Below are 19,789 nucleotides of genomic sequence, written 5' to 3' on the forward strand. Positions count from 1 at the left end.
GGAAAAAAGATGCTTTCTTCTGCCGCACGTTTTTGCCATTTTTCCCAAAACAACCAATTTTAGCTGTATTTTGGCCAATTTCTCGGTCTCCTCCAGGGAAAGCCACAAACTCTGGGTCCCCAGCATCCAAGGAGGACACAAATTTGGCTTGGATAGCTTATATGGACAAAACGTTATGGGGGCCTAAGCGCAAACTACTTACTCCATATAGCCAAAAAAGGGCTCGACACTTTGGGACGAGGCAGCAGCTAAGGGGTGAATGGAAGCTAAATGTCAGAAAACAGAGGGCAACATTTATTCTTGTTTGGTTTTTTTTAAGATAAAAATTACATTTTTATCAAAAGTGAAAGATGACGACAAACCTGTGCTGGACATGAATCCTGCTCTGATAGTAAGCAGTACGTAAATGCAAATGCAATGCAGTTCTGTGCTGATCTCCTGATTCAAATGTTAGTGCTGTAGCCACTAAGGCAGGCAATGATTGCACAGAATTAGACTTAGCTTATGATTTGCTCACGTTGTGTGAGCAGGTTGTGCAGACACATATAACTGGATACTATATGCTGCTGGATAATAGTGTTAAAGCCTGGACTGTTGCCAGCAAATGTACAAAGTAGAGCCATTCAGTGGAAGGAAGTGAATAGCAAATACAGAAAAAACAAACAAAACAAGCACAACAATGGAATGGGTGAAGCAATGGATGAGATGGGGCTAGGTAAGAAGTGCATGAAGCATGGCGGTGGCGAGTATTTGGTGGGTGAAGAAGTAAACGAGAGAGACATAGCTGGCAAAAACATACACTCTGATGGAGTGCTCAAGCAAAAAGAAAAAAGTATTGCCCTAAAAGTGAGCTGTGGAAGCAGAGAAGGCAACCAATTAGAAAGAAGGTAAAGAGGCTATGCTACAGGGGAGGGACAAATCCAAGATTGACAAGTTGTGATAGAAAGGCCATCGAATCGGAAGCAGGCAAAAGAAAACTAGTACAGGTACGCATTGGGTGGGCTGGGGGCCCTGGATGTTCTTACCCACAATATGTATTTCGCAACCAGAGAGGCAAGCTGTCTGATAGGCTTGATATGAAAAGTTTGCAATGAAACACTTCAGAACCCAACCACTAAATGGCGGAATAATGCATCATTGTTATCTAGAAAGAAATTCACGCTGCTAAACGAAACCTTCCCTTAGATGGCAGAGCTTCCCCATCCGATATTGAATTAGACACTATAGATAGCTGATTTGAAGGCAGCAGAGCTATTAAAATATATATTGCAGAAATACAACACAGAGACAACACAGAGAGCACTCTTCAGGGAATGCACACATGATAACAATAACATCAGTGTGAGGTAACTATTGGACTACTATATTCAAAGGTTTTAAGTCTAGAAGTGATATGAAGTTTACAATCATTTCTTCATATTACCCATGAATGGAATACCCTGCCTAAACTACTGGGACAAAATGAGTGACTGGGAGAAGTTGGCAACAACTGAGCAAAGATGTAAAGAGAGAGAGTAGTAAAAAGTGAAGATATTCCACGTTGTTACACAATAACAAACATTTTAGACTTACTTTCCCAAAGTGTCCGCGGCCTAAAACTGCAAGTAGTTTGAAGTCCTGTAGAGTCAGTTCTGTTTTTATCTGGCTACTGTAGAGAGACAGAAATAGGGTCAGGTTATAATTACATGTCGAAAGCACAAACATGAAGGTTATATCTTACACCTACACAACATTAATCAAGCTGCGTGCCCTGGCTTTAGAGGGCAATAGTTTAAAGGAAGAAAAACTGTTTCCCCAGTATCTTTCATGCATGCATTTACTTGAATTAATTTCCTGTTGTCAGCCTGAGAACCCCCTGTAAACAATGTTAGCAAAGTAGTGTAAACATGCAAATTAGCCATAGACTATATGCAGAACAGGAAAACGGAATTAGCTGAAAATAATTTTCTAAATAGCTTAAGCTAAACCCTGCGCTGCTGCTCTGATTCCATATGTTCTGCTGAAACAATACCATATGGAAAGAAATGTACTCACATTTAACAACTTCCGTTCCCAGGGTCAACTAGGGCCTCCAAAGCAAGAGGAAAGGTGGCCCCAAATGCACAGCCACCAACAAAAGATTACAACAGAGTGGTGTAGTTAAAAGGTGAGAAACAAGCTATGTGGCCGATTAATAGGAAAGAAAAACAATGAAAAGACTACCTGAAAAGAGCCCCCTTGAAAGAATGGTCCCAAAAATAATTGGATACAAATGTTAATAACAGACACTCAGACCTTGTCAAAAGCCTAAAAACATTCTTCTGACAAAAGTTCAATCTTTGGAAACAAGTGCGGGCACCGGTCTCACCTTTTGGAAGTGTGACGACTTATCAGCACAGAACCCTTAATGCAATATATAGCAAAAGGCCTGTTTCAGAGGTCAGTGGACTCATATGGGCTACATTAAATTTCTAAATTGCTCAAGACAAGACTGGAGTCTGTGTGAATGGAGGACACTCAATAGAAGGAAACACACATTTCAGTCCTTCCTTACTGTACTCAAGTGCATATCAATACAATTGAAAAACTGCACAGAATTGTAAAGCACAAATGAGCTTCCCACATGGTGCAACACCGATCACATATGGTAATAAACCTGGCCGAGTATAAACTGTATTTGACAATAAACATAATGCCTCTGGAAGGTGAATCTAAAGATTTCCTGCTGGGTCAAACAGCGGATCCAGTTTAAAACAGTAGCCATAATTCAAGAAAGGTGATCTAGTTTCTTTGGTTTATTATAATATCCACACAATTCTACCAAAAGCCAAGCCTTGAAACGCCACAGTTTCAGGTTCCAGGTCAATGTGCACACATTTAACAGTGTCAACTGAGGATGCAGGACTCTGCACCGTAACTGCGGCAGACAATTTCAACACAGACCATTTACAGGATCCCCAAAAGGGAACAGTGGCAGCTATGCGAAACAAACCTTAAAAGGCAAAGATGGAATTAGCACAATTGCATTTAGACTACCTCTAATACCCCTGACCACCCTAGAAATCAATGTAGCAAGTGATTAAGCGCGCAGAGGACAGTCTACTACTTACTGTTGGACAAAAAGGAATTCTTCAGTTTGCTAGTCAGCCAGTCCTATATACATATGGATGACGCTGCTTGTTAACTCAAATGGAATTGATTTACTGCTGCTTATCTAAAAAGGTCAAAGATCTCCAAAACAATGTGCTCATTTGCCAATGTACGTCAATACACTGCACTGCATCTGTCAGGGTTTGTATGGGTAAGTTGGTCAACTGAAGAATGTAAGGGGTGGCTGGATTCCAAAAAGAGTTCATCTTTCCACATGAGCCAGTACCCAATGCCAGGTGCTGCGTGAAGTAAAGCAGAACATTGCTGTTGTATTCAGGTCAGGGTATTTTTATTTTCAGTCATAGGGAGGAATGTCTAAAGAGTCCAGTAAACAGTACTAAGCTAAATGTGATAATGATAATGGACTTCTTTGCGAAACAGAGGTCTTCGATGTTGAGGTTCCCTTATAGAGCAATCAAACCATATAAAGCAAAGTCTTTATCATCAAATAGTAGTAGGGGTTCTTTTTACAAACATGCCTCTGACGACATCAACTCTGCGAAGGTGCTGTTTTGCCAAGTCACAAGCTCAGCGACGCCTGCGGGGTGGTTGGGGGATGTGGGGAAGGGAAGGCGAGGGGAGGGTTACATTAAAAAAAAAAAAACATTTTTTACCTGTGCCACCACGTTCACAACTGCTCTGCTCCTCTCCTCTGCCAGCAGGCACAGACTCCCAAGCCTGCCCTGCGCCAATCCTGATGCTGCTCTGAGCAACATCAGGATTGGCTGGGGGGCCCCCAGGTAGACTGGGAGCCTGTGCAGGCTCTCTCCAGCCCAGCAACTGTGTTGCTGGGCTGAAGAGAGCTCTGTGCGCATTTGTGTTTGGCCGGCCTGAGACGGCTGGCCAAATATACATGCACTCTGAGGGAGAGTGCTAAGCACACCCCCTCATTGCTCGTTACCCCTGTGGCCCGCTGCTTTTCCCCAAAAACGATAATGAGCAAGGTTTATTATCGTTTTTGTGGAAATGGTTTGCAGCTGCAGCTGCCGCTGCTGGCAGGGGGGGGCGACACTGCTCCGCCCTTATGGAGGAGCAGCCCCTGATCTTTCCTACAGGCGGTGCCGGGAACCAAGCTCTGCACTGCCAGTTATTTTGGCTGCTCTGTGCACTGAAGGAGCCTTCTAACACCTTTTGGATTCCGGGTGCACTGTCTCTGGTTGCTGGCAGTAGCTGGGTATGTGGTGGTATGGAGGGTTCTGACTAATTTTGGAGCTACTGCTTCATCACTTAGCCAGTAGATGTTACTACTTGGCTGACTTGGTTCCTGGAGCGCGTGGGTTACAGCCAAGCTAACGGCAGTTTGATAAGATAGTTTATCAGGCCTCAATAAGTTTAAGGGCAAATATTACCAATGTCTGTTACAGCCCTATTCAAGATGGCTACACATATATTTTAAGGATGTATTTACCCATTCATCCTGGTGCAATGTTACTTCCTGTCTTTTTATGTTTGTTCTTTGAGGTACACAGGACTGCAGAGAAGTTCAAGCAATGTATTGCAACACAGTTGTGCGTTTCTTTGTTGGTTAAGCCAGATTCAGCTCTAGTGTATCCAATACTTCAGCCCTGGTTTTAGGACTGTGTGCTAGTTCTTCTTAAGTCAGTTTTCTTCTAGAGTCAATCATTTTCCTTCCAATCATCTATGAAGGTTTTTTATACCTTGTGGCTTTTTCCTTATGTCTAACTATGACCCCCTCACATCAGACATCTGACATAGCTCATGTTCTATTCTGTGAAGGAGCAAGGTTGCTACAGAAGGAGCATCATCTTGAAGTTAGAGATCCCAAGACCAGGTCATCAAAGAAGATCCAGCATTCAACCAATGACAGTTCTTCCTCCACATCAGCGGAAGCTAGAGAGACTTAATTATCAAGCTACATAACCTATCAATTCTAATGCCATCTTCTCCAGTGGAAACACTAAGCATGTCCTGTGTGCCATCTTGACAAGGATCCATACACTATGGAATGTCTGTATTGGAGGCAATCTTACTGGTGCTATAACAGGGCAGTGTGCTAAGCCTTCCCTTCTAGGAAGAGTCGGAAGGATCTGCAGAGCACAGTCACTTCCCATTCCTTGCATAACACACTGGCCGGTAGCCATTCCTCAAGATTAATACACAGAGAACCTTTCTCAATACAGGGTGAATCAAGAGGGATCCACTAGATGGAAGTCCGTGCAGCCTGCCAATACCCTTGTCCTGGATCCAACTACAGGTACAGGTCTGGCAATTTTCATGATCTCTCGAGAAAGACAGGACACTGCTCATGGTGACACTTGGACTTTGAAGAATGACTGGTGAATGAAATCCTGGCGCTGCTCTGGTGCAGATGCTTTATTAGAAAAGCTTTGCCAACAAATGACCATCTGATCTCAAAATAAAAGCGGTCATGAAGCAACTTTCTTGACATCCTCAGCCATGATAATTTGCTGTGTGCAGCAACCTATGCCTTCAATCTTTGTCTATTATTTGCCTACTCAAATATTTCTGGTCTATGGCAGGACACACAAGCCTAAGATTCTCCCCACTCCTGGAGGTTTCCAGGTTAAGGTGGCAATCTTCGGAAGTCATATAATGTCCCTGTATCCCTACAATGCATAACAAACAATATCCACTGGACAGATCAGGGTGCAGGATAGGTGCTTCCCACCAATGGATATTTTGGCTACACATTAAGGGGATTATGTAGTTCTCATTGTTTTCCCTATAGTCCTGAAAGCTATTATCTGTAATTAAAAAAGTTAACATTGGCCATTGATTCTGTCAAAATCTAATGATATATACAAATAGTACACACTTGTCTGCACAGACCTCAACCTTATGGAAACCTATATATTTTGTATTGTCAAACTCAAGACATTCAGGTCAACCGAGCTTGATTAGTTTTCCAGGAGTTTTGTTTGTTTAAATAAATAAACAAAGCACTAAGCAATATCAATAAAATATTAAAGTCTTTATATGTTTTTAATACGTTAAAATGCATTATAAACCTATTTTATTGATACAGAGGACAAATAGTGCAAAATACCTCTGGCACAAGGGCACATTAAGGCTCATTAGTTAAAAAGGTTGAAATTGAGATATTGTTAATCAGAGATATTTCTCTTTATGAAAAGTGTTCCGGGCTTGTATAGATGCACCAATCTATTCTACTGCTAAGGAATATTAAAGAAAGTCCCCGAAAGAGAACCCGGAAAGATTTACAGTAGAAAGGCAGGGATGTGGTGTACAGCAATGTTCCCATTTAGTAAGGCCATACTTAAGTACCGAAGGATTGTAGTGTCTAGTTCAGACTACTTAAACACTGTTAGCCTAATTCCAGGCTTCCAATTGTTAGTTAAAAGGCAAAATAACTGATACTTGACCAAAAGCCTAGAAGCATTTTATTGGCAGCTTCTTTTGGGTGTTTTGTAACATGTTCATGTCTTGTTGGATCCTCAGAGATTTTGGCCAATCTCCAATCATAGTCATCCTTTTTTATGGTCACAATAAATATCAATTTGCTTCAGCTTGAAAAAATGATGCAGTAACAATGCTCCTGGTGTAAATTAGACGTCTGACTGTTACGCTGCTTATCATGAGACTTCTTATACTGAGTCAATGAGTGGTTGTCTGTATTTGGCATCTACATTGTGGCATGAGTTTACATAGCCATAGGTGCCCTTTTGTAACAATCCTCTATATGCGTTGTGGAAATTCTCAAGGAAGTCATAAGCACTTCCATAGTCAAACTTGCGAGCAGCGGCTTGGCAGACCTTTTTAATTTAGAAAACATTTATACAAAATATTGCAATTTTTAAATGCAGATAAAACATTACACCCTATCTAAGATTGCATTTTTTTGAATTTTCTTTTACTGAAAACTGCATTTTAAAACGTTGCAGTATATTACATACCTTTGAGAATGCTAACAAAGCCACCATAATATTGGCTGTGGTTCAACTTTGTTTTTTTTTTGCAAAAGGACATGGATAGGCTATAAAAGAACCTAGGTGGGCCATTGGGGCCTAGTGTGTAAAGTTTACTGCTATGTGTATTTGGGGTTACTGTGAGGCTCTCACCTCGACGACAGGGATGATTCAAGCATGTGAATCTATGAAAGATCCAATACTGGAGAAATAAAGGTACTTTATTTTTGGAAGAAATCACCACAAAATACTAGAAGGATAACCCACCATTAGGAGGTAAGTACTACACTAAGTATATACACTAGCAATCAGAAACAGGCATAGAAAAGGTTAGAAAACAGTGCAAATAGCAATAACAATAGTGACCCTAGGGGGAGCACAAACTACATACTAAAAGAATGGAATGCAAATAAGGTACCCCCTCCCCCCCACCTAGGTAAGTAAAATGTGTAGAGGGGAGATGGGACTAATAGAAAACCACAGAGGTAAGTAACAGTACCCCCAGCGACCAGGAATGTAGGAGTAAATCACTGTATTTTCCCCAAACCACCCAAAAGGAGGAAAAGAAGAAAAAGACACCCAGAAAAGACTGCAAGAAAACCAGCAGTGGATTTATGAAGAAAGAATACCTGTGGAGAGAGGGGACCAAGTCCAAGAGTCACAGTGGACTCTAGGAGGAGTAGGAGCCACTACCCACCCAGCTTTACTTGCAGCAGTTGGTCAACGGGAATGAAGAACAGGTCAGCACTACAGTCCTAGAGCCAGAGAAGAGCTTCTGATGGATGCAGGTAATGTCCCATGCCGGAAGGAAGATTGCAGACGGATATCAGTGCAGGAATCCAACCAAAAAGCCTTGGCAAAGGCAACTCGCGGTTAGTGAAAAAGTGGTGCTGCCAAGGACCAGCAACACCCAGGAGGACTCATCCCAGGAGGGGGAGCCACAGGGGACCCTCAGTGTCACAGAGTCCACAGGAGCAGAGGCATCACCCACAGGAGTCCCACAGGATGGAGACACAGGAGTCGCAGAAGAAGCACAAGCAACACTACAAAAGAGGATTCCATGCCGCAGGACAACCATGCAGGAGGCTGTGCTTTGCAGGATGGAGTGCTGGGGGCTGGAGCTACACGTCGCCTGAAGATCCCTTGCAGGAGATGCAAACAAGCCTTGGCAGCTGCAAGAGACGCAGTGCAGGGGGGTACTTGTCCTGCGTGGGAAGGCAAAGGTTTATCTCCACCAAAGTTGGACAGCTGGCAGAGAGGACCAAGAGGACTACTCCGGACCATCACCCGTAATGCAGGATCCACGTAGCTCAAGATGAGGGGAGATCCATGCAGCTGACCGTCGCTTGTTGTAGGTGCCTGTGTTTGCAGGGGAGTGATTCCTTCACCCCAAGGGAGATTCCTTCTTCTTCTTGTGCAGGCTGAAGAGTTGCAATCGTCTGAGGATGCATGGCCGGGGAAATGTTGCAAAGCTGGCAGGAGACATGGAAATAAAGTTGCATAAGAGTCTTCTAGCAGCGTTTGTCAATTCCTGGAGGGTCCAGTGGTGGTTCCAGTGGCCAGAAGTCAAAGTGGAGGTTGCAGAGGAGTTCTGCTGGAATCTGCAAGCCGAATCTGAGGACCCACCCAAGACAGAGACCCTAAATAGCCCTGGAAGGGGGATTGGTCACCTAACCAGGTAAGCAACTAAAAGGGGGGAACTCTGACGTCACCTACCTGGTCTAGTCACTCCAATGCTCCCAGAGTTCTCTGTCACCCTTGGAAACAAGATGGCAGAGCCCAGGGACCCCCTGGAGGAGCTCTGGGCACCACCCCTGGGGTGGTGATGGACAGGGGCGTGGTCACTCCCCTTTCCATTGTCCAGTTTCGCACCAAAGCACGGACTGGGGGTCCCTGAGCCGGTGTGGACTGGTTTATGCACAGAGGGCACCAAATGTGCCCTTCAAAGCAAACCAGTGACGTGGGGAGGCTACCCCTCCCAAGCCAGTCACACCTATTTCTATAGGTAGAGGGTAATACCTCCCTCTCTCACAGGAAAGCCTTTGTTCTGCCTTCCTGGGCTTGGTGAGATCAAGCAGCAGGAGGGCAGAAACCTGTCTGAGTACCAATGTGGGGGTCCTCTAAGGAGCCCTCAGAGTGCATGGAATCATCCTTCCAATACTTGCAACAGATTCAAACATGTTTGATACCAAACATGCCCAGGTTCGAAGTTACCATTATGTAGCTGGACACATATGGTGACCTAGGTCCAGTACATGCGTAAAATGGCGTCCCCGCACTCACAAAGTCCAGGAAAATGGAGTTTGTGGGGGAACGTCTGCTAGTGCAGGGGTGCCCTCACGCACAGGTACCTGCACCATGCACTCTGAGCCAAGAGGACATACCATAGGGGTGAGTTATAGTGACCCATTTCACTCAGGCTGCAATGGCAGGCATGCAGAACCCTTTGCATGGGCTCCCTATAGGTACCAGAATAACTGCTGCAGCCCATAGGGATCCCCTGGAAACCCAATGCCATGGGTACCTAGGTACCATATTCTAGCGACTTACATGGGAGGACCAGTATGCCAATTGTGGGAAGAAAAAGGTACAATTTAGAGGCAAGAGAAAAACTACTGGGGTCCTGGTTAGCAGGATTCCAGTAGACACAGTCAAACATACTGACAACAGGCAGAAAATGGGGGTAACCATGCCAAGAAAGAGGGTACTTCCCTACAGGAATCTTCACTGAAGTTTGTTTGTATTTCGTTCTGTTTCCTGAACGTTTTCCTTTATATATAGGCAGCTAAATAATTTTTAATTTTGCAAACTAGTTTCAAATTAACATTATTTATATTTTTTTTAAACAAAGAGAACATTTTTCAAATTCAAACATTTGTGATATGCTGCAATGTTTTCTATGCATTTTAAATTGCCACTTTTTCAAATAAGCATATATTTCTTATGTACATTGTAAAGGGTTCACAAATACAGATACGGGTGGGACTATTCAACAGAACATAAAAACTGAATGAGACAAGTAACGAAGGAGATGGGAAAAGAATGGAGTAGTACTTGTATATTGGAACTGAAGCAAGAGAATGGTAAAATAGGCCGACGGTCTCAAGCGCACGTTTCAGACGAGCTTACTTTTTCTGAAAGAGCAGGAGGATGGTGACCAATTTAACTCCAAAGGGAAAGATAAGCATGAGAGATATGGTTAAGGGAGGTAGAGTTGCCACAGGAAAATGTCTGCTTGAGTGTTTCCAAAGTACTTGCCGTCAGTAGACTTTTTATAGCGTGTGCACAAATTGCAAGGGCGGAGGGTGAGAGCAGGTCACTTGAGGCAGCCTTACCTTTGTAAAGAGTTACCCGCTGACCCTTTGTTGTCTCGCCCCGACACCAGCTCCACTTGGGTAAATGGCTCGAGTCCCACAAGTTTTTCGTTCTGAAAGAGACATGGATGAGCTTAAGTAAACCGGAACCTAACACGCCCCTTTCTCATCCACAGTGGCAGAATTCTGTTTCCTATTCTGTATTCTTGCCCTTTCAATCCACCTGCAGCACAGTGCATTACTAAATGTCAACTGTAATTCTGCAACATACCACATATGTAAACATACCACATGAACAAACTGGGGAAATCTTACATTGGTCTCTAACTCTCGCTCACCTCACAACCCTGCCTTGGTCTCTGGATAAACATTCGCACGGATCTTTCAAAACGAATAAAACCCAAATTACTGCTGTACACATGCTAAGCACATCTGACTTGGAAGCAAGAGGAACAAGTGAGAGGAATGACAGATGCCCTGCAAGGGTAGGTCTCCTACTACTACTCATGCTATTGGCTGTGATAATCTTGAGGCGACCCACTGATACTGTCCACACACAACAGGCCCATACCATACCACACCATACCATAGATAGAAGCTGATTTTATTACATGAGGTTAAGTCACAAGGCATGCACCACAATCAAAAACAGCCAGTGGGTGTTGCTGCATGACAGTTAGCCACCTATAAGTATCATCTTGCGATGGACACACACTTAAGTGAATTCATCATGTGTGTTCTCAATGCTGAGATTATACTGGGATTTATCTTTTTAACTCAACCCATATGCAGTTCCATGATAATGTGCCTGTGTGTTCAAACACGTCCAGTATTCTTGAGTAAACTCTGTGCACAATCTAACTATCAAGGTATTTGCATACAAGCCAGCTTCCTTGGTGTACCATCATGCCCTCTACCAATGCTGCCATCCACCTAGCATGTCTGTCCACTCTGTTTACAATCTCCCAACCTGCCCGGTGGACAAGCTCCAATCAGAATCCTGTCTACAGTCTCACCCATGAAAGCCTCCCAGGGGTGTCGATGTTTCCCTGCTAACTTCTGTGCTCATGATCTTGTTTCTGTGGTGATGTTTCTGCATCCAGCTTCAATTTCTCAATTGCAATATCGCTGTAAACAAGAGATTTAAAATATAAGGCAGGCCCAGTCCGGGTTTATGCTTCATCCATCAAAACAACAATGGGCCTGGGAAAATGCACATGACAATTCCACATTGAGCCTGATGGTCATCTTTGGGAATCGCTGTCAACATGATTTATAACAGCTATGTCTGAAGCGGGATTTTTTTCTTATTTTGGGATTACTTTTTCCAGCTAGCACACTGGAGAAAGAGAAGAGCTTTCTCTGTATCATAGTTGCACAGCATTGAGGAAGGAGAGTCGATCAATCCAAGATTAAGTATTCCTTATAACATAAATGTACACACAGTGATTCCTAAAGAAAATCAATTTAGACAACCCATTCTCTTCAGGGAAGAGAGCGACTGGACTGCCACTTTAGCAATATATTAGGCTACCTTTCCCAACCAGGTAAACAATCAGCACCTCTTAGCATGTCTCCAATAGACGTCTTAACAGGATCAAAGCCTAAAGGTCCACTTTAGCCAGGGGCAATGGTCACTGAACCCTCCTGGAGGCACACTAGTGGTCATCTGGGCAGTAGGTAAGGCCTTGGTTGTTTAATAGGAGTGCTCCAGTCGCCGCTTACAACAATCCTATTCCCGACTTCACTAAGCTCATGCGCTGTTTTACTTCCTCTTCTGTGAGTTTTGCCAGTGTTTTCTGTAAGAGACCGAAAAACCCCCACTAGGAAATGGCATAGTCAGCCTTTAGTAAAGTAATGAGAGTTACAACTAATTTAACATGGGAAATACATACAGACTGGCCTCTCCCCTCACTCTTACTTGTCTCCAAGCAGCCTGTAAAAGTGTTCATGTCTTTTTGGGTCCAAAATTCATATTTGCATCTATCCCTGCTAGAGAGAACGATTGGGAGTGCCCAGAGGGACAGAGAGCTTCTTCCAAGGCCAATCAGGGCACGGACGCACTACACTGCGAAGAATCTAGGCCAAACAAAGGTCAGATGGATTTTCTCCACAAACCTTAAAGAGGTGAGCCCAAAACATTAGGTACGACCCAGCAGTTGACATGTGGGCACACAGATTGATTGCTGACCTTTAGACTGGCTTTTCTAACCGGTTCATCGGTCTAGAGATTACATGAATCCAGGCCTGCGCCCAGGATGGGGGGGGTGGAAGGAGGTAGTCATAAATTAGTAGGCAAGTACAAACTTTCGAATGGCAGGACAGTCCATGATATTGGGATGCTCAGGGCAATTGTAGAATGCAGCTATGTTTAATACAGCACATGAAATTGGGAGGAGAAAAACAATTTTTTTTTAGCATCAGTGCCCAAAACTTTTCTGAAGAAAGGGAACATTTGGCATGCCATCCCTTAGGACAACAGTTTCTCTTTAATCACTCTCACTGCACTAAAAAGTATAGTTTCTTAACTGTACGTGTAGTTTTGCAGCTTGAAGAATTTTCTGGAATCACATGTTGTGCGTTATTCTGCCATCTAGTGGTACGGTACGGAATTCTCCAGTATTTTGTAGTCCTTTTCCTTTTGTTTTCTGTTTTGCTTACTCCTTCCTCTCCTTCCTGTTTTGTTTGTTGGTGCGCGTCAACAGTCCCTCCCATCTGGTGCCCTCTGTGACGTTGTGTTTCTTCTGGAAGTTCCCACCTTTGGTCGCCATCTTCAGTGCTCTTTCTTTTCTTTCATTTTTCTCCACCTTCCTGGTGGAGGTGGGTGGGTTGCTTGCTTGTGAATCTTGAAAATTCTTCGAGCTGCAAAACTACACCCACAGGTAAGAAACTTTACGTTTTGCAGTATGAATCTTCTGGATTCACATGCTGTGCATAGATTACGGAGCAGTATGGTTGTTTTATGGAGGATGGGCCTTAGATGGATTTGACTTTGAAAATAAATGTTTTAGTACCTTCTGGCCCATCTGAGCTTTCTTGCTCATTTGGATGTCTATGCAGTAGCTGCCAAACAAATTTCTTGTAATGGTGTGTTTGAAAGAAAGGTGATGGTTTGCCCTTCTTCCTTGTTGAGTGTGCCTTAGGTTTTCTTCCCAATCTTCCACCGGCATTTGCATGACAAATTTATATTGTCTCCAAAATCCATCTGGCCACAGTACCCTAAGTAACTGGCTTTCTCACGTTTTTCTCCGCAAATGAGACATAGTTGCTTTGATTTCCTATATGGTTTAGTCCTCTCTGTATAATGTATGTAAAGCTCGCTCTGCTTGATCCTTTGGGTTTTGGAAAAAACATGGTGCTTGGATAGTTTAGTTCATGTGAAATTGTTAAACTACTTTTGGTAGAAACTGAGGATCTGTCCTCATGACAATTCAGTCCTAAAGAATTTGCATATATGGCTCTTGGATTGTGAGGGCTTGTATTTCACTCACCCTCCGAAGCGACATTATAGCCACCAATAATGCAGTCTTTAATGTGAGCATCTTTATGTGAAACTCTATGTAATGGTTCAAATGGTGGTTTCATTGATTGGTTTAACACCAGGTTAAGGTACCGTGTGGGTGCAGGTATTTTCCTTGGAGGTGGTATTTTTTTTTTTTGCACTTTCCAAGAAATGTTTTATAACTGGTACAGTAAGTAAGGAAACTTCTTCCAAACTACCCCTTTGTGTAACCTACTACCGTTAGATGTACTCGTAATGAACTATAAGTTAGATTACAATCCTTTAGGCATGTTAACCCGTCGGGTGCCCTGGGCGAGGTGGTTACGTCCGCTGCCATGCGCTCAGGAGGCAGGGATGTAACCACCGTGGCCAGTAATGGGTCCTCGGGGGAAGCGCTCCCCTTCCTCCCATGGGCAGAAACCTCTAGACGCCAGGGATTTAAAAAATGTTGTGACAATTTCAAGCAATGGGAGGGACCCCTTTGGCAAGGGTCGCTCCCCTGGGGGGGGCAAATTTATTTTAGGCTATTTCTGGCCCCCTTTAGGGCAGATTGGCCTATTTTTATTAGGCTAAACTGCCCCCAAGGGGGGCAGAAACCACTACACACCAGGGATTTTTTTAGCGCCAATTTCATGCAAGGATCGCTTCTCTGGGGGGCAAATTTATTTTATGCCATTGCTGCCCCCTGGGGGCAGGGTCAGAAACTGCTTAGGCACCAGGGATTGGTAGGTGTGTGTGTTTTGTTTGGGGCGCCGGGGGGCAGCCCCTTGGGCAAGGTTCACTCCTCATGGTGGTACATTACTATTGGCCATTTCTGCCCCCCTTGCGGGCAGATCGGCCTATTTTTGTAAGGTCCATCTTCCCACAAGGGGGAGGTGGGGTTCAGAAAGCCCACAAGAGATCAGGTAAGATTTGTATTTTTTTTTTTTTAAAAGAGGGTGGGGGTATGGCCATATCCCCACCCCAATTAAATGGGGACAAAGTTGTTCTGTCCACTAGTGGGCAGATGGGGCAATTACCCCCAATCCAGTCCCCAGGGGAGCAGAAAGCCTACTAGAGGACAGTGAATTAAAAAAATATAATAAATAAATAAAATAGTGGGGTGGTGGCTACCAACCCGCATGTGCATGGTTATGCCCTCACCCCAACTGAAGGGGGTAACAGTCTTTCAGCGCTCCCCCGCACACTAAATCATCTTATCCCACGGTAAGCAAGAGGACTTTTGATTATTTGGGGTTTTGGTTTTACACTTGGGCCATGAGAGCCTGTCTAACACTCAAAATCGTCCTACTTGGAATGGTGAGGGCTGCACTTTTTGGACTTTGGGCCGCTGCCATGTACAAAAATCCACAAGACCTAGACACATCTGAAAACTAAACATCTGGGTGAGTCCCACAACATTTTCTTACCGAAAATTCCCTGCAAACCACCAACTTTGCTGGAAATCACACATTTTCCCCACATTTTTGTGGTGGAACCTTCAGGAATCCACAAAATTCCTACCACCCAGCATTGTCGCATTCTTACCGATAAAAATTCTGCCCCACTTGTCAGCCTAAAACTTTTTTTTTTAATACTGCCCTTTTGGTCCCGGTTTGGTTCCCTCTCATTTTCAACATGTTTTTGGCTCCTCCCTGTCACAGGCAGCGGGCCCACCTACACAAGTGAGGTATCCTTTTTACCGGGAGGCCTAGTGGAACATTGGGTGGTAGGAAATTTTTGCTGGTGCGGTGATCCCACACAGAAATGTGGGGAAAATTCAATTATTTAGCTAAATTTGAGGTTTGCTGAGGATTCTGGATAAGAAAAGACTAGGGGATCCACGCAAGTCACACCTCACTGGACTCCAACGGGTGTCTTGTTTTCAGAAATGTTTGGGTTTGGTAGGTTTCCCTATATGGCTGCTGAGCCCAGGATCAAAAACGCAGGTGTACACATAGTGTTTTGGGGCATTTCCTTTGGCGGGCACTAGGCCTACCCACACAAGTGAGGTATTATTTCTATCGGGAGACCTGGGGGAATGCTGCGTAGATGGAAGGTTGTGGCTCTCCTCAGATTCCAGAACTTTGCAGCACCGAAATGTGAGGAAAAAGGTTTTTGCCACATTTTGAGATTTGCTAAGGATTCTGGATAACAGAACCTGGTGAGAGCATCACAAGTTACCCCATCCTGGGTTCCCCTAGGTGTCTAGTTTTCAGAAATGTCCAGGTTTGCTAGGTGTTCCTAAGTGCCGGCTGAGCTAGAGGCCAAAATCCACAGCGAGGCACTTTAAAAAAAACATGTGAGATTTCAATATCAAAATGTGATGTGTCCATGTTGCGTTTCCTGTTGCGACATTAGGCCTACCCACACAAGTGAGGGACCATTTTTATAGGGAGACTAGAGGGAACACAGAATAGCAGAACAAGTGTTATTGCCCCTTGTCTTACTCAACATTTTTTCCTTCCAAATGTAGGACAGTGTGTAAAAAAGATGTTTATTTGTGAAATGCCCTGTAATTCACATGCTAGTACGGGGACACGGAATTCAGAGATCTGAAAATAACTACTGCTTCTAAACACCTTATCTTGTGCCCATTTTGGAAATACAAAGGTTTCCTTGATACCTATCTTTCCCTCTATTTTTCACCAAATGAATTGCTGTATACCCGGTATAGAATGAAAACCCATTGCAAGGTGCAGCTCCTTTATTGGCTTTGGGTACCTAGAGTGCTGATGAACCCACAAGCCCTATATATCCCGCAACCAGAAGAGTCCAGAAGACGTAACGGTATATTGCTTTCAAAAATCTGACATGGCAGGAAAAAGTTACAGAGTAAAACATGGAGAAAAATTGCTTTTTTTCATCTCAATTTCAATATTGTTTTAATTTCAGCTGTTATTTTCTGTAGGAAAACCTTGAGGATCTACACAAATGACCCCTTGCTGAAATCAGAATTTTGTCTAATTTTTAGAAATGTTTAGCTGTCCGGGATCCAGCATTGGTTTCACACCAATTTCTGTCACTAACTGGAAGGAAGCTAAAAGCACCAAAAATAGAAAAATGGTCTATGTCCCAGTAAAATGCCAAAATTGGGATGAAAATATTGGTTTTCTGATTCAAGTCTGCCTGTTTCTGAAAGCTGGGAAGATGGTGATTTTAGCACCGCAAACCGTTTGTTGATGCCAATTTCAGGGGAAAAAACCACAAGCCTTCTTCCGCAGCCCTATTTTCCATTTTTCTTTTTTTAAATTAATTTTTTGCTGTATTTCGGCTAATTTCTTGGTCTCCTCCATGGGAACCCACAAACTCTGGGTACCTCCAGAATCCCTAGGATGTTGAAAAAAAGGACTCAAATTTGGCGTGGGTAGCTTATGTGGACAAAATTTTATGAGGGCCTAAGCGCGAACTGCCCAAATAGCCAAAAAAACAGGCCTGGCACCTGAGGAGGAAAAGGCCTGTCAGCGAAGAGGTTAAGTACTTTAATACTGTTTATTAATATTGTTATTATAACTTTAGGTGTCTAAATTATGTCTTCAGCAGCCAGGCTGCTAAGCTTATTCTTTCTGGTTCTGGATGTAGACTTCTTCTCCTGTCCATAAATAACACATTTTGTTGTACTGGTATAGTTAATCTTTCCCGTTTGTAACTGGATTAGTTCTGAAAACCAAGTTTGTGTTGCCCATTGAGGTGCAATCAAGATCAGCATCATCCTGTTCCTTTTGCAATTGTTAATCACCCTGTTCAAGAGTGATATTGGAGGAAAGCATAAGCAAATGTCCCTAGTCAATGTGTCGACAGGGCATTCCCCAGGGACTGGTGGTGATGATGTCTGGATGCAAAGCTTTAGCATTTTTGCGTTCTCTGGTGTTGAAAACAGTTTGACTTAAGGTGTTCCCCACTTCCAAAAGATTTTTCTGAGCACTTTCTGATTCAAAGTCTATTCATGTGAGCAGGATTCTTGCCTGCTGAGTTTGTCTGGATCCACATTGTCCTCCCCTGGCAGATGTATTGCTGTTAAAGATATCTTCTTTGAATGGCCCAGTTCCAAAGTTCCTGGGCTAATCTTGATAACTGTGCGGATAGAGTTCCACCCTGTTTGCCTATGTAGAACACTGCTATAGTGTTGTCTGTTTGAATTAACACAGATAAACATGATAGCTGCCTTTGAAATGCTTTTAAGGCTAGGAACACCGTATTTAACTCTAGGAATGTATGTGTTGCACTACATCCTCCTCCTTCTAAAGTCCTCTGACTTTGCATGAGTTCATATGTGTGCTCCCCCTCCCATATGTGAGGACCCTGTTATTGATGGAATTGACAGTTGAAATTTCATTCCTTGTGTTATATTTGATCTGTTCCACCATGCTATCTCTGTTTCTACTTTGCGTGACAAATTCCTGTGGCTTTTGACCACTAAGCATGCAGCCATTCTTGTAATGGTCTCATGTGAAGTCTTGCATATGGTATTAAGGGAATGCATAATGCAATTGTTCCCAGAAGCGTCCCCACTGTCCTCACTGTAAGAGCTTGTCCCTTCTGGTATTGATGAGCATCCACAATCAAAGATTGTGTTCTCTTCTCATTTGGAAACACTTTCCCTTGAATAGAATTTATTCTTGCTCCCAGAAATATATTTTCCTGTTCTGGAGGGGGGGATAATTTCTCTAAGTTTATTGAGAATCCCAAGGCGAACACTGTCTTTATTGCTTGCTGAATATGATTCTTGCATTTTTGTAAGAGTTTGCTCTCACCATCCAATCTTTTAAGTATGGGTAGACAAGAATACCCTTTCTTCTGAGGTGAGCTGCTGCTGATGCCAGGCACTCTGTGAACAACCTTGGTGTGGATTTTATTCCAAATGCCAGTACTGAAAATTGATAGTGAATCTTGGTCACCACAAAGTATAGAAATCTTTTGTGATGTGTATTCACAGGAATGTGCAAGCATGGGTCTTTTAGGTTTATAGTTGTCATTAAGTCTCCCTCCTGTAGTTGCAGTATCGTCATCTTGAATTATTGAATTTTTATGAACCTTAAGTGTAAAATTATTCTAAGTGAGTTGGTCACTTGGGGAATAAGGAAATATGTTGAATAGTTTCCCTTGTTTATTTCCTGTGTTGGAACCTTTTCTATTGCTTTCTTTGCTAGCAATTCATCCACTTACTTGAAGAGCAGTGTTGTTTCGTTCTTGGAATGGATTAAGTTTAGTATCCACTGAGGCCATTTGGGACAGACTGGACTGTCATGTTTGGAAAAATTATAGACATCGGTTACACCGAGAGGGACACCGGTCGGACCGCATGTTGGCCTGGTTGCTCAAATGCAATAGACCCCCACCACTGATTCTATCCCTGTGTGGACTGGATAGAGAGATGGTTGTAGGACAAGTGCCGATCAACTCATTGTTATGGGGCCACTTGATAGGGATATTTGCATCCCTGACACATGTAGACACTCCTGAAGTGGGAGAGTTCCTTAATGAGATTAAAATCCCCAGATTGACGGAGGCCCAGTCCGAAGGTCTGGAAGGAGACATACAACTGGAGGAGCTACAAGAGGTCCTCCGAGAAATGCCTTGCAGAAAAAGCCTGGGTCCGGATTGACTCCCGGTTGAGTATTTTCAAAGGTAGTCCCGCCTCTATGCTTCCTGGATTGTCGGAGACTCTCTGCGAGGCGCACAATGAAGGTGCCTTACCAGCTCACATGCAAGGAGCCCTGATAATCATGTTACCGACACGGGTAAGGACCCTGCTGACCACAGCTCCTACCGGCTGTGGTCTATGCTCAATGTAGACATTAAGTAACATGCAAAGGTTCTAGCCATGTGATGCACAAAACCCAAGACACAGCGATACGGGAAGCACTGATCGTCTTGGATATCGAAAAGGCATTTGATTCCCTGTCCTGGAATTTTCTGTGGGAGGCGATGAGACGGATGGGCCTCAGGCCGGGCTT

At 43.6% G+C, this 19,789-nt stretch overlaps 1 protein-coding gene across 1 annotated transcript in view; it reads right to left on the bottom strand.

The window, feature by feature from the left end:
- Positions 1-19,789, bottom strand: part of LOC138293888 (serine/threonine-protein kinase N2-like) — a 189,378-nt gene that overhangs the window by 124,514 nt on the left and 45,075 nt on the right. Inside the window, exons 8-10 of the mRNA XM_069233181.1 lie at positions 11,368-11,400; positions 10,373-10,464; positions 1,573-1,648 (exon numbers count right to left, since the gene is read on the bottom strand). Of these exons, the coding sequence (XP_069089282.1) occupies positions 1,573-1,648; positions 10,373-10,464; positions 11,368-11,400 (201 nt within the window). The remainder of the gene's footprint in view (positions 1-1,572; positions 1,649-10,372; positions 10,465-11,367; positions 11,401-19,789) is intronic.

This window comes from Pleurodeles waltl, chromosome 4_2 (assembly GCF_031143425.1).
Source record: "Pleurodeles waltl isolate 20211129_DDA chromosome 4_2, aPleWal1.hap1.20221129, whole genome shotgun sequence".
In the NCBI taxonomy this organism is placed as follows: Eukaryota; Metazoa; Chordata; class Amphibia; order Caudata; family Salamandridae; genus Pleurodeles; species Pleurodeles waltl.